A 17,120-nucleotide genomic window follows, 5' to 3' on the forward strand; every position below is an offset into this window, starting at 1 on the left:
TGGTAGGTTTTGTTTCTGGTAGGATGATTCGTGCTAGACGACAGGTCGGAAATGGTTCTGGCGAAGGCAAGGCACGTTCTGTCCGTTACCCTCCCACGCGAAGCATACAACAACGAGAGATGGTCTCATTGCCCGTGGTAAGCGCCGACGTAACACACACGTTCTCGGAGCCAAAAAGTCCGGCTTGGGACTGTACAGCCGTGGATGACATGTTGCTGATTACTTGTGCCGGTTCGCATGAGGAACGCGTCATTGCGGTGAGGAGTCGTCCGATGCCGTGCAGGCGGAAGGCCGGAGATGAATGATAAATGAGCGAGAGTCAGGCGATGAAGACTGCTGTTGATGCTAGCGTAGGAAGTCGACGGCGAAGCATGGCATCCAGTGGAAAAAGCAAGCTCGGACGGCAGATGTTGGCGGTACTTATGTGCCATGAGACCAGCTCGCTTAAGCCTGTGACATCACAAGTGCATCAGAAGATCCTGTCCGAGCGCTCCTGCTTCTTTCTTCTTTTCGCTACAGAGCAACGACATGCGAACAATCATTCCTTCAAATCCAAGAGACCGCCACGCTCCTTGTACGCCCGCAGGACGTCTTCGGCCTTCTGCTGTGCTTTTCCAGCTGCGCATCCGACTCTGAACGGCAGAAGCCCGATCATGCCCATCTCAGTATAGTCATTGCTGGCTACTTTCACACACCCGACATAATGAGAATCGATGCAGATACTACCGTCCTCCATGCTCCCCAATCCCGCGGCTCGAACCAAAACGTATAGCGGGTTGTCTGACCATTGGCCCGGGGCCCACAAGAGGAAGCAGCTCTCCGCCATCTGCAAAGCTCGTTGAATGCGCAATTCGACCGAAGCGTGTGAGCTGTAAGGCTTCACAAAGGGCACCCGCCTCTCCGGGATTGGGTAATATGACCACCTCACACAAGCCGCGCCTTTCCGGTCCACTTCAATCACTTCCCTGTCTTTTCTGTCGCCGTCTTCGTCATCGCACGGCTGTTCATGTGAGATGACAGTGGAAGGTAGCCATGAGCAACCGCCTTCACGCGCCAAAGTGATATGTCCGTGGAGAAGAAAGTCTCGCGGCACTTGGCGGTAAGTGACCACCATTTTGCGTACCGTTACGGACTGTGCATCGCTGTAATCGAAGTCTTCGGTGCGTGCGAGCAGAGCGGCGATGGTGGCACGGTCGCGCGTCCAGGAGGTTGACCGCGTGCTCAGGATCTTGACGAGACCCGCCAGGGTTGGTGGTTTGCCCCGGAGATTTCGGATCATGTCTGCCGCGAACCTATGGCCTATGCTGCAGAAGCCTTGGGGCAGGATGTCGTTGTCGAGGTCTTTCAACACTTGCTTCTTCGGGTCCGTTGGATCTCGATAAATGACTTGCACTGACCGAGAAACCGAAAGCTCCAGCGCCGTCCAGCCTCTCGTGAACCACGGCGAGAGGATCAGAGCAACCGCGGGGCTACCATCTTCAGCCCAATCGACTTGCAACAGATATTCATCGTGGACTACGGTGTGTTTGGCCTTCTCGTAGTTCGGTTGCATCCGGTTCAGCGCCATCCTTCTCACCTCCTTCTCCATGGGGATGGAGATGGCATCCCACCATATGCCGTCACACCCCAGTCTCGTAGCCACGTCAATGAAGTAAGAAAGGAGGCATTCGTTCACAACACCTGGCCCACCCGTCCCCACACCAGTGCCATCCGACCAGACATGCGAAATGGCCATGTAGCTCTTCAAGGATCTTTCCGGCTTCCGCCCCTGCAACTCCTCAATCGGCCAGGCTGTGGTCTCTCCGTTGCGCACAGCGTACGACAGTCTCGCAAGATGGAGCTTTGTAGTACGCCCGCATTGGCCGCTGTCGCGTTTGTGCAGCTGCTTCTTGAGCGCGCTGTTCTCCAGGGACAGCTCGCAAAACTGCGCCGAGCACTCCTCATGGCCTCGGTGTGCGAATGCTTGGGGGCGTGGAGCCTTTTCCAACACGTCCACCAGAGCCGGCAGTACATTGTCCAGCCACTCCAGACTCTGCACCACGCTCCACAGCCGCTTCGGACAGAGGCTAAGCTTTGCCGCTCTCTCTTCGGCATCCATGACGACTTGCGAGAACAAGCTCTGTTTCAAAGGGGTAGTCTTGACCGTCAACGCGGTTGCACCGCGACGCAGCATCCGGTGGCCCAGGTCCCGCACGATCCGCGGCTGGAGCTGGCTCGCCCAGAAGAAAATGACCTGCTGGACCTGAAATAGTAGATCCGGGCCATCCGCCTTCCTCGAGGGCCTGGACAGCTTATGCAGCCAGAACCATCGATCCTCCAGCCCTTGCTGGAAGGTGATCATGACGGAGTGAAAGTGGGCCAGAAACTCGTTCGCATCGAAGTGGTACAGCCAGCTATCTCCTGCGGCCCAGGCAGCCGACTGGCACGAGGCTGCTGTGAGGACCCACTCTCGAAACTCGGCCCAGTCCTCGCAGCTCGGCATGTGCGAAGCCAGCAGTTTCCGCGCGGCCAGGCAACGCTTCGCTTTGCATTCTCTCAGTCGCGCTGACATGCACCTCGCTTGGAGTGTGCTGAGTCGGTCCCAGTGGCACTGCTCGAATGCGTTGTTTCTTTCTTCCCGCCAGGCCAGGTACCCGGGATGGTCCGCGATGAGGCCAATAATGCTACATTTGAAGTATCATGGTCAGCCCAGTAGTCGCTTTAGTGGGTGCAGGGTTGGGATATCTACCCTTGCGTCGGGTGCTGGGAAAGATGTCTCGGATAGAATTCACACAGGCTAATGTTCGCACACAGATGGCCGGCATTCTCCTCGGTTGCCACGTCGTCGACATTAACTGGCTGAAGAAGCTTTTGATCCGCTGACCATTCTCTCGGTAGAGCCCACAAATCCATCTTCTGATACTCTTGGGTCTCTCTGAGCTTGGCCACCCTCTCGATGAAGGCATCGCGATACTCTTGCAAGGCTGCTGCTTCTTTTTCGGCTGGCGCAGGAACGAACGAAGGACTCTTCGCATCTCCCTCAACTTGCTTATCCATTACTGCTTTTCGGGTTGTGGCCGGGTTCTTCCAAATCGAGGCTAAGGCGGTTCTTACTGTTGCCTTGCGAGAAAGGTCATACCGGAAGGCGGCCCCCAGGGATGTACCCCGCATTGACGGAAGAGCAGATGACATGAAAGGTGGGGGCCGAGTCGAGATTGGCAATGCCATCACGTGTGTAGAGATGTGTGAAAGGCACAGCCTTGTGACGTCGAATCTTCTCAAACACTAAGCAAGTTTGAGGCCGGCCTTCCAAGCCAAGTGCTCGACCTCATGCCAAAGTTAGACGACGTACCCCCAAAGGCCAGATACCAGCACAGCTATTTTTTTCAGTGGCATTTGCGTACATATGGGATATAGGTGATGGGACCCTTCAATTAAAAAATATCAATGCATACTTGAACACAAAGGATATGATTTCTCTCAATTTTGCTGAAAGTCTAACAGCACACGAACTCACCGGAACCGTTCTGATCCATAGCTGACTCCGAATGTCTGATTTCCCCATTCGGGATTCTTTGGGCGCAAATGCATCGGGCCTCCAGCTCTCCATGTCGCCATGCGTATCATGCAGGCTCACCTGCCACGGCCCTTGCATTGCAAAAGTAAGGACTTTGCTTACAGCAGACTACCAGACACCACATATGCAACGAAGATGCTGAAACGTCAGCGTCTGCGCTCGACAAGAATGCTTGCTTGCCAAAATCGATGGCGCCGACGCATGTAGTCGGAAAAGCAAACAATCCAAACATGCGAAACATTCCGGTCGAGCTCGTGCAATCTTAGGTGCCAGCGCATTCGTGCGTTGCCGCCTCCATGTTCTGTGCGACGCGTCGGGTGGCATCTTGATAAATACTTGGCCGCCGCAAGAAACCCCATCCCAGCACTGACGGCTTTTTTCGGGACCTTGCATTAATGCTCCAGTATACCATCCGTGGCTATAATTATAATCTTATTGTTCTCCCTACGTTTGACCATCAGAGACCAGCTTATAAGCAATGCAAGTAAGATCTTGCAGGGGTTGTATCCATGCGCCAGCAGATGCACACACACGCAGCCGCAGCAGTACTTGGGAGTCGGGCGTAAGCATGGATGCTGCCTAGTCGAACACAGTGAGAAAAATGAGTGCATCTTGTCTTGGCTCTGTCTTTTTAATTTTTCAATAACAAGTGACAAAGAAATCATCTGTTGATGCTGCAAGACCGGGCAGTTGTTGCACCGCAATCGGAGCGGCTCAGCTTCCGCTCGCCCAGCTGGCTGGCTTTGATCCCGCCCCGCCCGCCGGCCGCCACCCCCCCTTTGCGCCCGTCCACCACCAACGACACATCTCCAGTCCCGAACCGCCAGGCCCCCTCCCCATTTCCGACCCCGCAATCCTCTCGTTCGCATGCCCAGAAGCAACTACGTCTGCTGCAGCATCGATGCACGCAAGCTCCCAAATGTCCGCTGTCGAACCGTCCCGACATACTCGGCATCGCCCCCGCCATACCGACGTAGTCCGCACCGGCCGCTATCCCCTGGGATGAACTGAGGACGAAGGCGCCGGGAAAGAGCTGTGAACACGTCACATGACAATGGCTTCGCACACACCATGGCGCAATGGCCCTATCCGAGAGACCCTTGACTTACCACGACGGATGTGAATCCGACTTGGCTCGTCTTACACACAAGAGCCCTGTGGAGCCCTATTGCCGTCGTTGCCGCAGCAGTGGTGACAAAGCCTTGTCTGTATTCGAAAGAGAGCAACGCGCTCTTGTCTGCGAATCACCCCCGAGGGAACGCGTCGAAAGCGGCCGGTTCCGGAAAGTGTCCTGCGTCAGCTCTGAGCTATCCCATGGGACCAGCATCTGTTGAAGAGATTACGCTATCCATTCCAGACTTACTGGCTCTAGTCGAACCTTGGAGAGACCGCCAGGAAGAACAAAAAGAGCTGAGGAACCCAAGTCCACCCGCACTCTGCCGTCGCGGGGCTCAGAAAAAAAAAACAGGTGTCTCCTTCCCAATGTGACAAGAGCACCGGAAAGCAAAAAGAAAGTGTTGGAGGACCTCTGAGAGGCCCAGATGCGAACATCTGGCGGTGCTGGGAATCGAACCCAGATCGACACGGAATTGTAGATGTATTCAGACTCTAGGAGTCGTGAAGAGCACCACAACGTGGCATCTTGCCATTGGACCACACCACCGTGAAGCTGAACCGATCGGTTCTTGTGGTTCTTGATGGAGGACGGATTTCACCGCATGGCTTATATTTTGATGGCTGGACATCTTTCGACCGTTGCTCGCCGTAGAGTGCTTTTTCCTTCTTTCTACCATCTCTCTACTCCCACCGGTACTGACGAAATTTTCGTAGTCCGCCATGTCTGCGTGGGTCCTGGCGGCGGTCGGACTTCACCCCCATTGGGCAAGTCGGCGCAACCTCACAAGGCGGATTCTGCCGCAAGCGAGGCCCTCATCAACGTCGAAGATTACTCTTTCATTCTACAAAAGACAAATGAGTACCAAAGAAGTCTACACCTAAGCTTTGTCACCGAGACGCAAAGGTTGTTGGAGAAGTCCCTGTTCTAGTCACTACACTCACGGTTTCCAACGAGATTTCTCCGGCCTATAATATTGTGATGGCACGCGACTGCCGCGGATGCCCGCGGAAGCGACTAAAAGAGGGCGGTTGGAAGAACGGCCGAAATTTTTTCTCCAACACGGCTTTTCCGAGTCAAGGGTCTATAACCTAAGGAAGTGGCCTCCACATAGTCCCCATCACCGGTGCCAGCCAGACCAAGGTGGAGATGGCTCTGAGGGCCTAGTCAGAAGTTTCTTACGCTGCGTGACGTCGTTGGCCAGGGCCGATGTGGTGGTCGTGGATTGCGCGCTAGCCGGATTTGGCAACTTCTCCACTACCGTTTTCGTAGTGCCGGCTAGCCACATGGCACTACTTGGGCACTTGATATGAACTGTGCATATCCGCCATTTGCTGTCGGTGCCGGCATCTGAGTGCTGCGAGTAACCGCTTACTGATGCTGACATGCGCTTCACCACCTTTTCTACTTGTTACTTGGTCTTACTGGCGGTACATCCCTCATGTTCGCTGGCATCAGATACGGACATTCCCCCTCCAAGCCATGTTCTGGTATACGAAGGGTAGGTCTGCTTGACTGCGTGGGAACAATGCGTTAGTCTGCGAAAAAGAAATGAAGTACGGCGTATTACTACTCGAACCATGCTCAGTGAACAATGCTGAGCCGCCATTCGCAATGGGGAATAATCGACAGCGTTCCTCAACGTCGATCACCTGCCTGTCCTTCGTTACACAGGATTAGCCGCCCATAAAGCACTTGACCAAGTTACCTGGAGCCCAGCGACTCTCGGGCCAACCGCACTTCCGGGGCCCTCAAGCAGGCCCAAATAGGCAAAAGAAGACATGCGCATAGACATAGGCTGACTCCTAACTCCCTCGCCTCTTGATTCTCATTGCCCGCATGCTTCGGCCGTCTCATTCGGCCACGCCGACATGCACTCTGTCTTGCCTCTCGCCTCACTTGCGTAACACAGGCGTGGTAGCCAACCAATCAGTCACGTTACCATGGACGCCCCAGCTCGAGGCCTCATCAATATATTGGCTGCCGGGACGCCGGTAGCGGCAGGAACACACGCGTGCTTGGGCTGCCACAACAGCATTCCGGCCTCTCAGCCGCAGCGGCTCACGGGATCCGAAACATTCGATCATGGTTCGAGGGCCTTGTCTCAGCTCTTGCGTGCAAAACTTTCGAAGGAACATCGCTTGCTGCATGAGCAGTGCTACCAACCAACCGCCAATCGCCAACCATAAAACCAACAGCAACTAAAAACCGAAAACGAATGCGGGGCGGTTGCGGCGAGCGGAACAGCAAGGAACAAGAAAGAGACAAAAAAAAACTCTCGCTGCCCTTTGCCATCTCAATGCTCTTCGCGCCGCATAACCTCTCGCCCAACCCAGTCGCAGCCATCCTCGCACACACACACACACACCGCCCAGCAACACGCATATTTACACAACGTGTCGATAACGCAAGTCGACCTCGCATCTACCCGTCCCGTCCCTTCCTTCGGACAATTCGCTTTCTGTCCGGGGACGGGGGACGGGGGAGCGAGAGAGAGAGAGAGAGAGAGAGAGGGCGCCTGTGCCGCAGACATGTGCTATGTCTCACAACCAGCCAACCAACCAATCAATCAATCAATCAAAACCGCCTGCGCCCCTCCCCACCAAAAAAAAAAAACAAAAAACCACCCCCCCACGTCCTCGCGTATCGGCTTTCCCACCCCCCAACTCCCAGTTCCAGCCCCCAAGCGAAGCGCCATTCCCGCGCGGCCCCCAAAATCAAATCAAAACTCCCTGTCCGATTCCCTCCAGCCCTCCCCCCCCCTTTCCAGCCCTCCAGCCCTTTCCAGCCCTCTTCCCCCCCACACACGCACACACACACGCACACACGCACGCACGCCGCAAAAACGGCAATCAACGGGGCGGGCAAACGGCCGGGGCGGACGGGCGGCTGCGGCTGCGGCTGCGGCGCCTACCGCCTCACATACTCACGGACGTAAGCACGGTAAAACAACGCCCCATCTTGGACTATACCTACGTACCTACTAGTATGCTGCAGAGACGGAGCATTTTCCGCTCCGACGTATTGTGCGTGTGCGAAAAAAAAAAAATTTCTCCCATTGGGCGAGTAGGTATGTATGTATGTACGTACGTGCGTTGCATATTATGGCTGGACGGACCGGAGGGATTCTTTGTTATTTCCCGCCTCTCTCTCTCTCTCTCTCTCTCTCCGACTCCGATGGCTTGGGTGGTTTCTCTGCAGGAAGACAAGGGGGGAGCGGTGGGGTTGGTTGGGGGAAACGACGGGTTTGTAGCTATAAGAGGCAGGATGCCGAGGGAGGGAAAAGCGAGCGGACGGATGGACGGACGGGGGACATGTGTCTAGACGTCTGTCTGGCTTTCATGGATGGATTCTTTTTCCCTCCTTTTTTTTTTTACTTCGTTGAAGTTTGTGTAAACGCGAATGCTACATACGTTTACATACAGTTAGCTATGTGCGCGCTACTTGTGCGCGCGTCGCTGGTATGTATATCGTACAGCCCACCGGCCACCCAGCGTCCAGGTTGTCCTGAGGAACAAACAATGAAACAAAGCAACTACTAGCACGCCCCACAACATGTAGGTCCGGAGGATTAGCGGTGAAGAGGGGCAGAAGAAAGCGAGAGAGCGCGAATCGCAAGGCGCTCCGAAACGACGGGTGCGCGAAGATCGAGAGAAGAAACAAAAAGGAAAAAAAAAAGCAAAAAGATAACGCCAAAGCGATTGGTGACACACACGCAGCTTGGTTGGCGGGTAAAGGGAAAGAAAGAAAGAAAAAAGCAAACATGTGAAAAACCACGCATGAAGTGTGGATCCTCAGAAAATCTAGAATACAGTATTCCAGCCCTGAATCATCATCATCATCATCATCGGCGGGGCGACCCAAGGTGGAGGGAAAAAGCAAATGCACAGCCCACAAGGGGCAGTGGTGTCCCGGCTGTTGGGAGGGTAATTTGCTCGAGCAATATATCAATTACCTAGACGCCGGGAACGCCAAGGAGAGTGCGTGGTAGGTAGGGCATGCAATTTTTGGTTGCGGCGCACGTGTGCGTGTCGTGTAGTCGCGTTACGTCCGTTAAAAGCCAAAGCAAGGCGGCCATGTGGGGAAAGAAAAGGTGCATGTGTCTTTGTCGCACCCGGCAGCTCGGGACGACACCGCCAAGGCATCTTGGAACATGGCGGTCAGTCAGGCACATGTGCAGAGAGCCGAGCTGGAAACACCATGCGCAAAACGCTGCAGGCAGGGAGGGAAGGGTCCGGCATGGTCCGGCATAAGCCGGGCATGCCCTGCGGCTATCCCAAGCGCGGTAGGTACGTCGTGGCCATCTTCAAGGGTGCGTGTTGGCTCACCTGCTCTTTGCGGCAAGTGCAATCAATCAACAAGCACGCTCACCAACACTGCTATGGGGGCGGAAACAATCATTGTTGGAAACAAGCAGCGCCCCGAGTAGCCGAGCGGAGCGCTGCTTGCACGTTTGATTTCGCTTCTTTACTTTTGCTTGCTTTCTACTGCGCGCCCGCCGATTGAGCGCCGCGCCATCCCCCTCCTCTAAACCATATTATGCCATCGCTCCAACACCTCGCTCAAAATAGACAATAAAGACGACAGGACGACGAGCAACCCTCGCCCACTCTGGTGTGGCACGAGAATGCACTCGATCCCGAAAATGGCAAAGCCCAGCTCTGCCCAAGGAACAGCAAAGCCATGGACTTTTCAACTTGGGAAAGGAGACAGACTCGGGAGACAGACTGAGACTGTAGGAGACATGGAACAGCAAACGAAACTGCAACGCCAGTCCCGTCTTTTTTGGGAAAACCTGGGACTCGGGGGGAGAAATGGGAACCCACACGCCAAGAACATCCTATAGCTCCTGATCAAACGAAACTCCTCTCCTTGGAAACGCAAAGAAACTCCGCAGAAAAAGCACCCCTGCTTTTTGTGATATGACCGGTACCGCCCCCTAAGAACCAGACTGCCCTACTCCACAACCCCGTGGAGCCCAACCGGTCATAGATAATACATAGCATCATCAAATGCTCAGAAAGTGTAAGAGCGACAAGAAGCGCAGCGAAAAAAGAAAAAATACCAAATGAAAAAGCAGTGGTGGCTTCAGAAAAACAGCGCACCTTGTAGACAGTTGAAACAAGGAAACAGAAACGACAGTAAGCCAGGTGTTTATACAGTCCAGGTGAAGGCAATGGGTCCAGATGCGGCACCGCCATTTAGAGGTTCTTGGACTTCTTGGGCGGCTGAGGGAACAAGCTCAGAGTTTGCGCTTTGCTGCCCCGACGCTGCGTCGGGTATTCGGCGCTGCTGGTCGTGCGCGCATGCTGCGCCTTGACTCCAGCCTTGGCCAGAAGCTTCGCCGCACCATCCGAAGCGGACCGCTCATGGTAAGGGGAAGGGTCACGACCGTGCGTGCTTGGGCGGGACTCGGGCTTGCTCTCCTCCATCTCGTCATCCGATCCGTCTTGGTCGTCGGCGAAGAACGTCTGCTGCTGCGTCGCTTCACCATCATCGCACTCCTCGTCGTCATCCGCGAACGTCATCTCCTTTGAGAGGCGATTGGCCATGATTTCCATCGTCCGCCTAGCAGCGCGCCGGCTGTGCACAAGGTCAGGCACGGAACCGGTCGAGCCGCGCGAGCGACGGGCCGGGCTGGCAAGCGAGATGGACGCCGAACGAAGGCTGCTCTCGTACGAGCTGGCCATGCTGTAACGCGAAGGTCCGCTCTGGCTAGACTCGGCAATGCTCAGCGTGTTGTCGGAGCGGGCGTGCACCAAGGGATAGTGTCGGTCCGAGCAGTAGTCGTTGAGCATCTCCTCGTACATGTCCTCCTTGGTCACCTGCTCCTTGAAGTCCTGCGGCACCAGCAATGACGGCGTGTAAGAGTCCTGATCGTATGCGGCATTGCTGCACTCCTTGGAGTTGTTGGCAGCATAGTCAACCGGCGTCAGGAGGCTGTTCGTCGAGGTCGAGACACCGGAGCGGTAGTCCAGGTCGGGAAGAGAGAGCTTGCTGGGAACTGTGAGTGACGGAAGAATCGAACTGGGCATGAAGCCCTGCTGGAGCTTCTCCTCCGTGCCGCAAACACCGCTTCGCTCATCCTCATCCTCCTCTTCCAAGACAGTCGGCGTGCGGAATGCAAAGGGAATTTCATTGGGAGTGTAGCCGTCCTTGGACTTGTTGGAGACGCGGTCCCACTCAAAGTCGCAATCGGCATCCGCGCCAATATCGTAACAATAGTCGATGTCGTCCTCCCAAGAGTTGGTCTCCTCCAAGCTCCTGAAGAAGGTCGAACGTCTCCTCATCGAAGCGGAGCGCTGGATCGGTCCCAGGGCGCCGGGCGTCTTCCTCCCTGAGTTTGGCGGGCAGAAGGGGGCTCCAAGGGTATCCGACATTTGAGAAAGGGGCCGGGGCCTTGTGGGGCGATGATTGGCAAACGACTTCAGGTGCTCATGAGGACCCATATTGTCCGCACGCAGGGGAAGATCCGATTGCGTCTCTGGCTTCTGGGTTGGCGACATTTCGGGCGAAGGCGAGTAGAGAACGCTCTGATCATGCGACTTGCGCCCAAAGTAGCCTCCCTCTTCTTCCTCGGCGATGTGCTCCAGCTCGACGTTCCAGGGCGGAGACATGGCAGGCATGGCAGAGTCGTCGGGAGTGGTGACTGCGTGCGCGACGAAGGGGAGGTCGTTGACGAACTCGTTCGAGACGGATGGGCGGTGGAGAGCTTGGGACCAAATACCAGATTGCCTGCGGTTTCCAGAAAGCGCTTGCGCAATAGGGGTTTCTTCGCCCCGTGCTGACGCCAACCGGGAGGACATGCTGGGGGGAGCCGGCATGGGCACGTGAGAGTCCATGGTCCTGGGCGACTTAGGCGAAATAGGAGGGATGGGTTGGGAGAAGCTGCCCACAGATCGCGTATGACGCACATCCGACTTAGGCGAAGGGGATCGTGTGTTCGGAACATGGCGAGTCCTTGGGCTCACAACCGAGGAGCCACCAGAGAGGGGCGAGCTGTCACGGGCAGGTTGATTCGAGTTGCCAACAGCGTCGGGCTCGGGGGTGGAGGTCAGGTCCTCGACCTTGATCCCCCGCAGCTCCTTGTTGGGCATCTGAGAGGCGCGGTGAGCCCAGAACTCGGCAACAAGCTCGTTCTGGCTGCTCACGAGCGCCTGCTGGAGATGCTGCGAGTTGGTGTGGGTCAGGTGTTGGAAGTCGAAGGGCTGGGAGATGTGGCGCATCCTGAGGTTGTCTGAGACGACAGTGATCAGCACACGCGCAGCTTGCATGGCGTGAGGGACTTACACTGCTCGACGGTCTCGTACGTGTTCCGCTTGCGGTCCTTGCCAAAGACTGAGCCTCTGCGGCCGCTGGCAACCTCGTCGACGTCGTCGATGCCCGTGGCCGAAGTGAGCTTGCTGCTCTGGCGGCGCAGCTTCCTCCCTCTCGAGGCGAACATTGAAGAAGCCTTCTGCTTGCCGGGCTGGGGCTGGGGCTCCGAGACGCTGGCGGAGCTGGCGTGGGCGGGAGACATGTCCCGCGACGATCTCCGGGAGGCGCGGTCCTGGGCGTCGAGATTGGTGGGTTTTGTCATGGAGCTGGCGGTGTTGCTCCGGGAGCGCAGGGTGAAGACGGAACTCCTGCGGGCACCGCTGTGATCCCGCAAGTGACGCTCAGGCGGAGAGGGCAGATCCGGGAGGGAGCTGGACGAAGCCTGGGCTTGGGACGACAGGCACGGCTCAGTGTCGGCAATGGCGGCGTCGAAGGAGCCCTGGCGGGATCTGGGAGGCCCGCCGTTGTTGCGTTTGAAAAGGTCCATGGCCATGGAGGAGGAGAATGGATGGTGCTGACCGGCAGCTACTGTGTCCACTCGCACAGCAGGGCCGTTGGGTCAACAAATAGGCGGCGGTGGGATTCGCGAGCTAGTGCGGCGGGAGATCAAATTGGCGGAGGGTGGACGCGGTGGCCGGCGGAGGACAGGCTAAGGGCAGCTAGAGGGAAATTAGTTGGACGAAGCTCAGCAGGCAGTCGGCAATCTCAGGCGACAAAGATAGCAGCGGAGGGCGGAAGGGTCAGGAGGCGGCAGATTGCCAGCATGTAGAGGAGCAATAGCAGCAGCGGCGGCGGGAGAAGCGCGCTCGACGTACCTCACGGGCCCACCACTTACGTCAGACGAGGGCGGGACTTGGGCGAGGGAGAGTGCTGCAGGACTAAAGGGCAGCAGCCATGGGGGGAAACAAGAGGGCTGCGCGGTGGCTGATATGCGAGTCTGCACCAGCAATCCTCAGCATGGGCGCGGAGGGCTTGGGGAGCACGGGGCCGGAAGGGGCAGGCCAGGCGCAATGTATACGGCAAGCGGCGATTCTCGTGGCACCGCAGATCTGTGACACTGCGCCCAAGGCACGGAGCCGTGGGCGAGCGCGCAGTGGAGAAAGCGCAGCGCAGGGCCGCGAGCACACGCGCGACAGGGACCAGCCAGCCTGCAGCCCACGATTCGGGCGCGCGCCGGGGGGCATCGTCTGACAGCCCGTGCAGCGGCGGCCAAGGGGCAGCAGGCACATCCGCCGTTGTGGTTCCGCAATTTGCGTGCAGGGGTGCGCGTGCGCCCTTCAGCCCAGTGCCTGCGCCTGTGCCAGACTGCCTGTGCCTGCCGGCGCCAGCGCCCGCCCGCCGACTGCCCGAGTCTGCGCTGCGCGTGTGCGAGCCTGCGAGGCCTCACGCCTCAACCAGCCCCGCGCCTCGCCCACTGCCCACCGCCCACCGCCCGCCGCCCACCTCGACCGGCCTGCCCCCGCCCAGCTGCCGCGGCGTTTATGCGCGACGCGCCCGCTCAATCTCAAACGCTGCCGCAGCTCTCGCGCGCGCGGGCGAATCACACCCCCCCACCCCTGGTGGCACAGGACGCTGCTCGGCGGAGAGGGCGCGCCGGGGCCTGCCCTCCCGGTGCCGGTGCTGGTGCTGCTCGTGTCTGCCGCGGCCCACGACGTCGAGCCCGGAGCCACTCGAAACAGTCGACGCGGCCGAGGCCCGCCGTGCGCTGGGCGGGGGAGCCTCAAGGCCCGTCGATCCCGCGAGGGCACCGCGCACCTCTCAGCCTGGCCGCCAAAGAGGCCACCGCGCCCCGGCGTGTTTGCGTTTCAGGAAACACTGGTCCTGCCTCGAAACACCGCCCGTCGCCCGTCGCCCGTCGCCGCGTCGCCTTCCTGCGCGCTGCTGCGCCAACATGCCGCGTTCTCACGCGACTGCGGCTCGAGGGCAACGTCGCCCGTCGTCGCCCGCTGCCCCCGCACTAGCCGACGTCCTGTACGGCGGACACGGCCATCTCGAGCCGGCTGCGTGCACTGGCTACCTAGGTACGGAGTATTGCCGCTCATGTGCTGACGTTGCAGCATCAATGCCGGCGTGCAGTGATGCAACCAACCCACTGCCGCCTGCCGGCCGAATAGAGCCACGCGACGGGCGGTGGCTGCTGGGCGGTCTGCATGCTGTGCAACATGGCCTTCTCGGGCGCGGGTTCCGCGCGCTGCGAGTCGCTGACGAATGCTGCTGGAGCATTGCGAGAACAGAATGAGGAGCAGCTCTAGACTATCGTTTCAGGCGCGCCGAACGGCGAGCTCCAGCCACCGATCGTCGTGGGCGCAAGAAGGTGCTGGGGGTCTATTTTTTTTCTCCGCAGCCTCGCTGCCGCAGACGGCGTTTCAGCTTTCCTGGCCAACCGCTGCTTTTGTCGCCCGCTGAATTTCTCGAAAGCCGGCCAATCGCGGATTTCTGCTTGCACCTCTCCGAAGCGTTCCCGTCCATGCTTCCGTTTTCAGCGTCTTCGGCGTCTTCAGCGTCCCGAGTCGCCAGCGCCCGCCATCCCGAGCGGCTGCTCGCCCTGCACGCGCGCGCGAGATTGGCGTAACCGTCGGCAGTGGGCTGGCTCTGCCAACATGCAGCGGCTGTACTCTGTAGCTAGCAAGCTTCGTGTTAGGTTGCGGGACGACTTGATCCCGCTGGACCGTGCGCTCTAGCAGCTCCGCGCATCCGCATTCTCCTGGCCGTTCCTGCAGCATGCCTGCAGCGCTCAAAAATAGGCTTGACATCACTGGCGCCGCGAAAACCATTACCGTACATCCCGCGCCCGGCCACGGCTCTGCGCATTGCACAACGGTAGCTCTGGCTGTGCTGCCTGTCCCTGGCCAGCGAGCGACATGTTGCCCGCATGCTCTCCACCGACCACGCAGATTTGCGCTGGGACCTGAGATGATCTCTCACCGGCCTCTCCACTCCATAACCCGCCCAGCCCACCCCGAGATCGCTTTGCTAGAAACTTCGCCTGCGCCGCCGACCCTGACTCTTGCCAGCAGCGGTGCCTACCGCCGACGACTTACGTACCAAGATCTTATCTTCGGCCCCGAAGTCGTTCAGCACTACTACTATTCTGCAGTCTTGCTTTTTTTTCTGCCTACGTCACCCAAGCCCGTCAAATCACGGAAGGAAAAAGGATTAGGCGGTAGCGGGGCACCCCAAGAAAACTGGACGAAAACTAATGCAGAGCCGCTCGCTATCCACAACAACGTGGCAATGATCGTTGTGATCCCGGACTGGCCGTGGACCAGCCGTGAATAGTCCAGGTACCCGGAACATGGGCGTCAATCATGCTTGAATTGGCGGGCTGCCGAGCGTCGTACGTTGCAACTTGCAGGCCAGGTGAAGTGCGGGTGATGCTCCGCCAGTGGCGTTCTGGCTTTGATGAGGGCTGCGCAATCCACCAGAGTGGCCTTCTGGACCGCTTTACAATACGAGGAGTCCGGCCGCCAACCCGAGGGGGCCCACATCCAAAAACCCGCGCAAACCCGGAGTGTCGAGCCTCGCGCGGGCGGCGGCACTGCTTCCCCTCAATCAGACGTCTGTGGCGAGCCAATGCCAAGTCTGGCTGTGGGGGTGCGTGGAGCTCGATGCCCGTGGTCGAGAAGATTGCTGACTGTTCACTGACGTTGCAGGAAGAGACGTCGTTGATCGCAAAACTTTTTTTGCCCTCTCCGCCAGCATTAAAACGGAGGGATGTCGCCATACGATAACCCTGATTTGCATATCGTCGCCTCGCCTGCCGCACGGCTGTTCAAAGAGCATATTATGCCCTTGCAGTGAGCAAGAGACACCTTCTGCACTGGTCTACTCCGCAAAAGCGTCAAAAGTTGCTCCGATATCACTGCTAGCTTTTGACGAGCGAGCATCTGTCTATCCTCCTCTCCGCTGACGTCCATCTTTTTCCCTTTGCCCGGCAACACTAATTCAAACACGAGGGATGCGCGCCTGAGCACGCGTCGGCTCCTACAGCTTCATCATGAGGGCGAAAACAGAAAGAGGTGGAAACGTCGGCAGCGTAGGTGCGTTTTCGCACCATCCTCACGCACTACGCCTCACTCATTGCGACGCCCGACCCGCAGCGGGTTCTCTTTTATTGCTCAAGTCTTGATTCCTCATTCGGCGGGTTGTGGCGGGCAGCAAGCCAAAGGGGAAAAGCCGGGGAGTCGACTCGTGCACAACGCGCGGCAACGGTTCTCCTTCCACGACTGCCAGCATCCATTGGTGTTCCCTGCATGGCGCATCCTTCCGGCGTCGTGTGCTTATTTCACTCGCTTTACCCGACGAGTCTACCTGCAAGATCCAGCGGCGTGGCTCCGCGCCGCACAGCTACCTCTCGCGGCATGTAGTCCCGGCGGATCAGCTTCCGGCATAGCGGCGCTACTCGATTGAGGCGGCGGCGACGATCTCTGCCAGCGGCCACGGCAACAGCTATCCAAGGTCGAATCTCGATGGTGTTGGCCCAGGCGCTTGCCAGCGAACTGGATCGCGCGTGGAGCGCCGTATCTGATTCGCAATCTCGCACGTCTCGCGTGCGCCCCCTCTGAGCGCGCCAAATCCCTGAAGATCTCAGCCTTTTGCATATTCCCTGGCAATTGGACGCGGGGCACCTTCTGCTTCGGCATTGGCTGCCACCCTTGGATCCAGGGCGTCGAGACGTCCAGGTCGGACATTTTGCGCGTCTTGGGGCTAGCTGCGCATCACATCCCGTAGGCCCCGAAACTGACGTCCTTTAGGCTCATCAGGCGCGCTGCCCAGCTCGGCGCTAGCTGCCTCCCACGCCCTCACACCAGCCTCGGCCGACTCCCGTCTTCACCCATTTCGCAGGCAACGATCTGCCCACGACCTTTCCCCTTCACATCACTTCAAACGGCGCCGCGCCATTCGCTCACTACTGCCGTCGCTGGCCTGGCCCGGACCTGCTCCCATCGCTTCTATCCGCCGCTACGTCCAGCTGTTGGCTAGCCCCGACCGCCTGCCGCTGCCGCCTCACTTCGGCAGTTGCTGCGCGCCCGCCCGCCCGCTGCCGTGGGGGGGCAGTCGCTGCGGCCGTGGTTGCATCCTGGAGCGACACCACTCTGCAGACTGTTCTGGTGAAGAGGGTCTGTCAATACC

General features: G+C 58.2%; 2 protein-coding genes across 2 annotated transcripts; both read right to left on the reverse strand.

The window, feature by feature from the left end:
• Positions 1–538: 538 nt before the first annotated feature.
• Positions 539–3,036, reverse strand: BKCO1_3000129 (ankyrin repeat-containing; the record flags this gene model as incomplete). The annotated part of the gene is made up of 2 exons (XM_020274018.1): positions 539–2,663; positions 2,729–3,036. 2 exons carry the CDS (start codon positions 3,034–3,036, stop codon positions 539–541), a joined length of 2,433 nt encoding a protein of 810 aa, XP_020134673.1.
• A 6,835-nt stretch (positions 3,037–9,871) lies between these two features.
• BKCO1_3000130 (pak-box p21-rho-binding protein) lies at positions 9,872–12,480 on the reverse strand (the record flags this gene model as incomplete). The annotated part of the gene is made up of 2 exons (XM_020274020.1): positions 9,872–11,907; positions 11,961–12,480. 2 exons carry the CDS (start codon positions 12,478–12,480, stop codon positions 9,872–9,874), a joined length of 2,556 nt encoding a protein of 851 aa, XP_020134531.1.
• Between the last annotated feature and the right edge of the window lie 4,640 nt (positions 12,481–17,120).

The sequence above is a fragment of the Diplodia corticola genome (genome assembly GCF_001883845.1).
Source record: "Diplodia corticola strain CBS 112549 chromosome Unknown scaffold3, whole genome shotgun sequence".
Lineage (NCBI taxonomy): Eukaryota > Fungi > Ascomycota > Dothideomycetes > Botryosphaeriales > Botryosphaeriaceae > Diplodia > Diplodia corticola.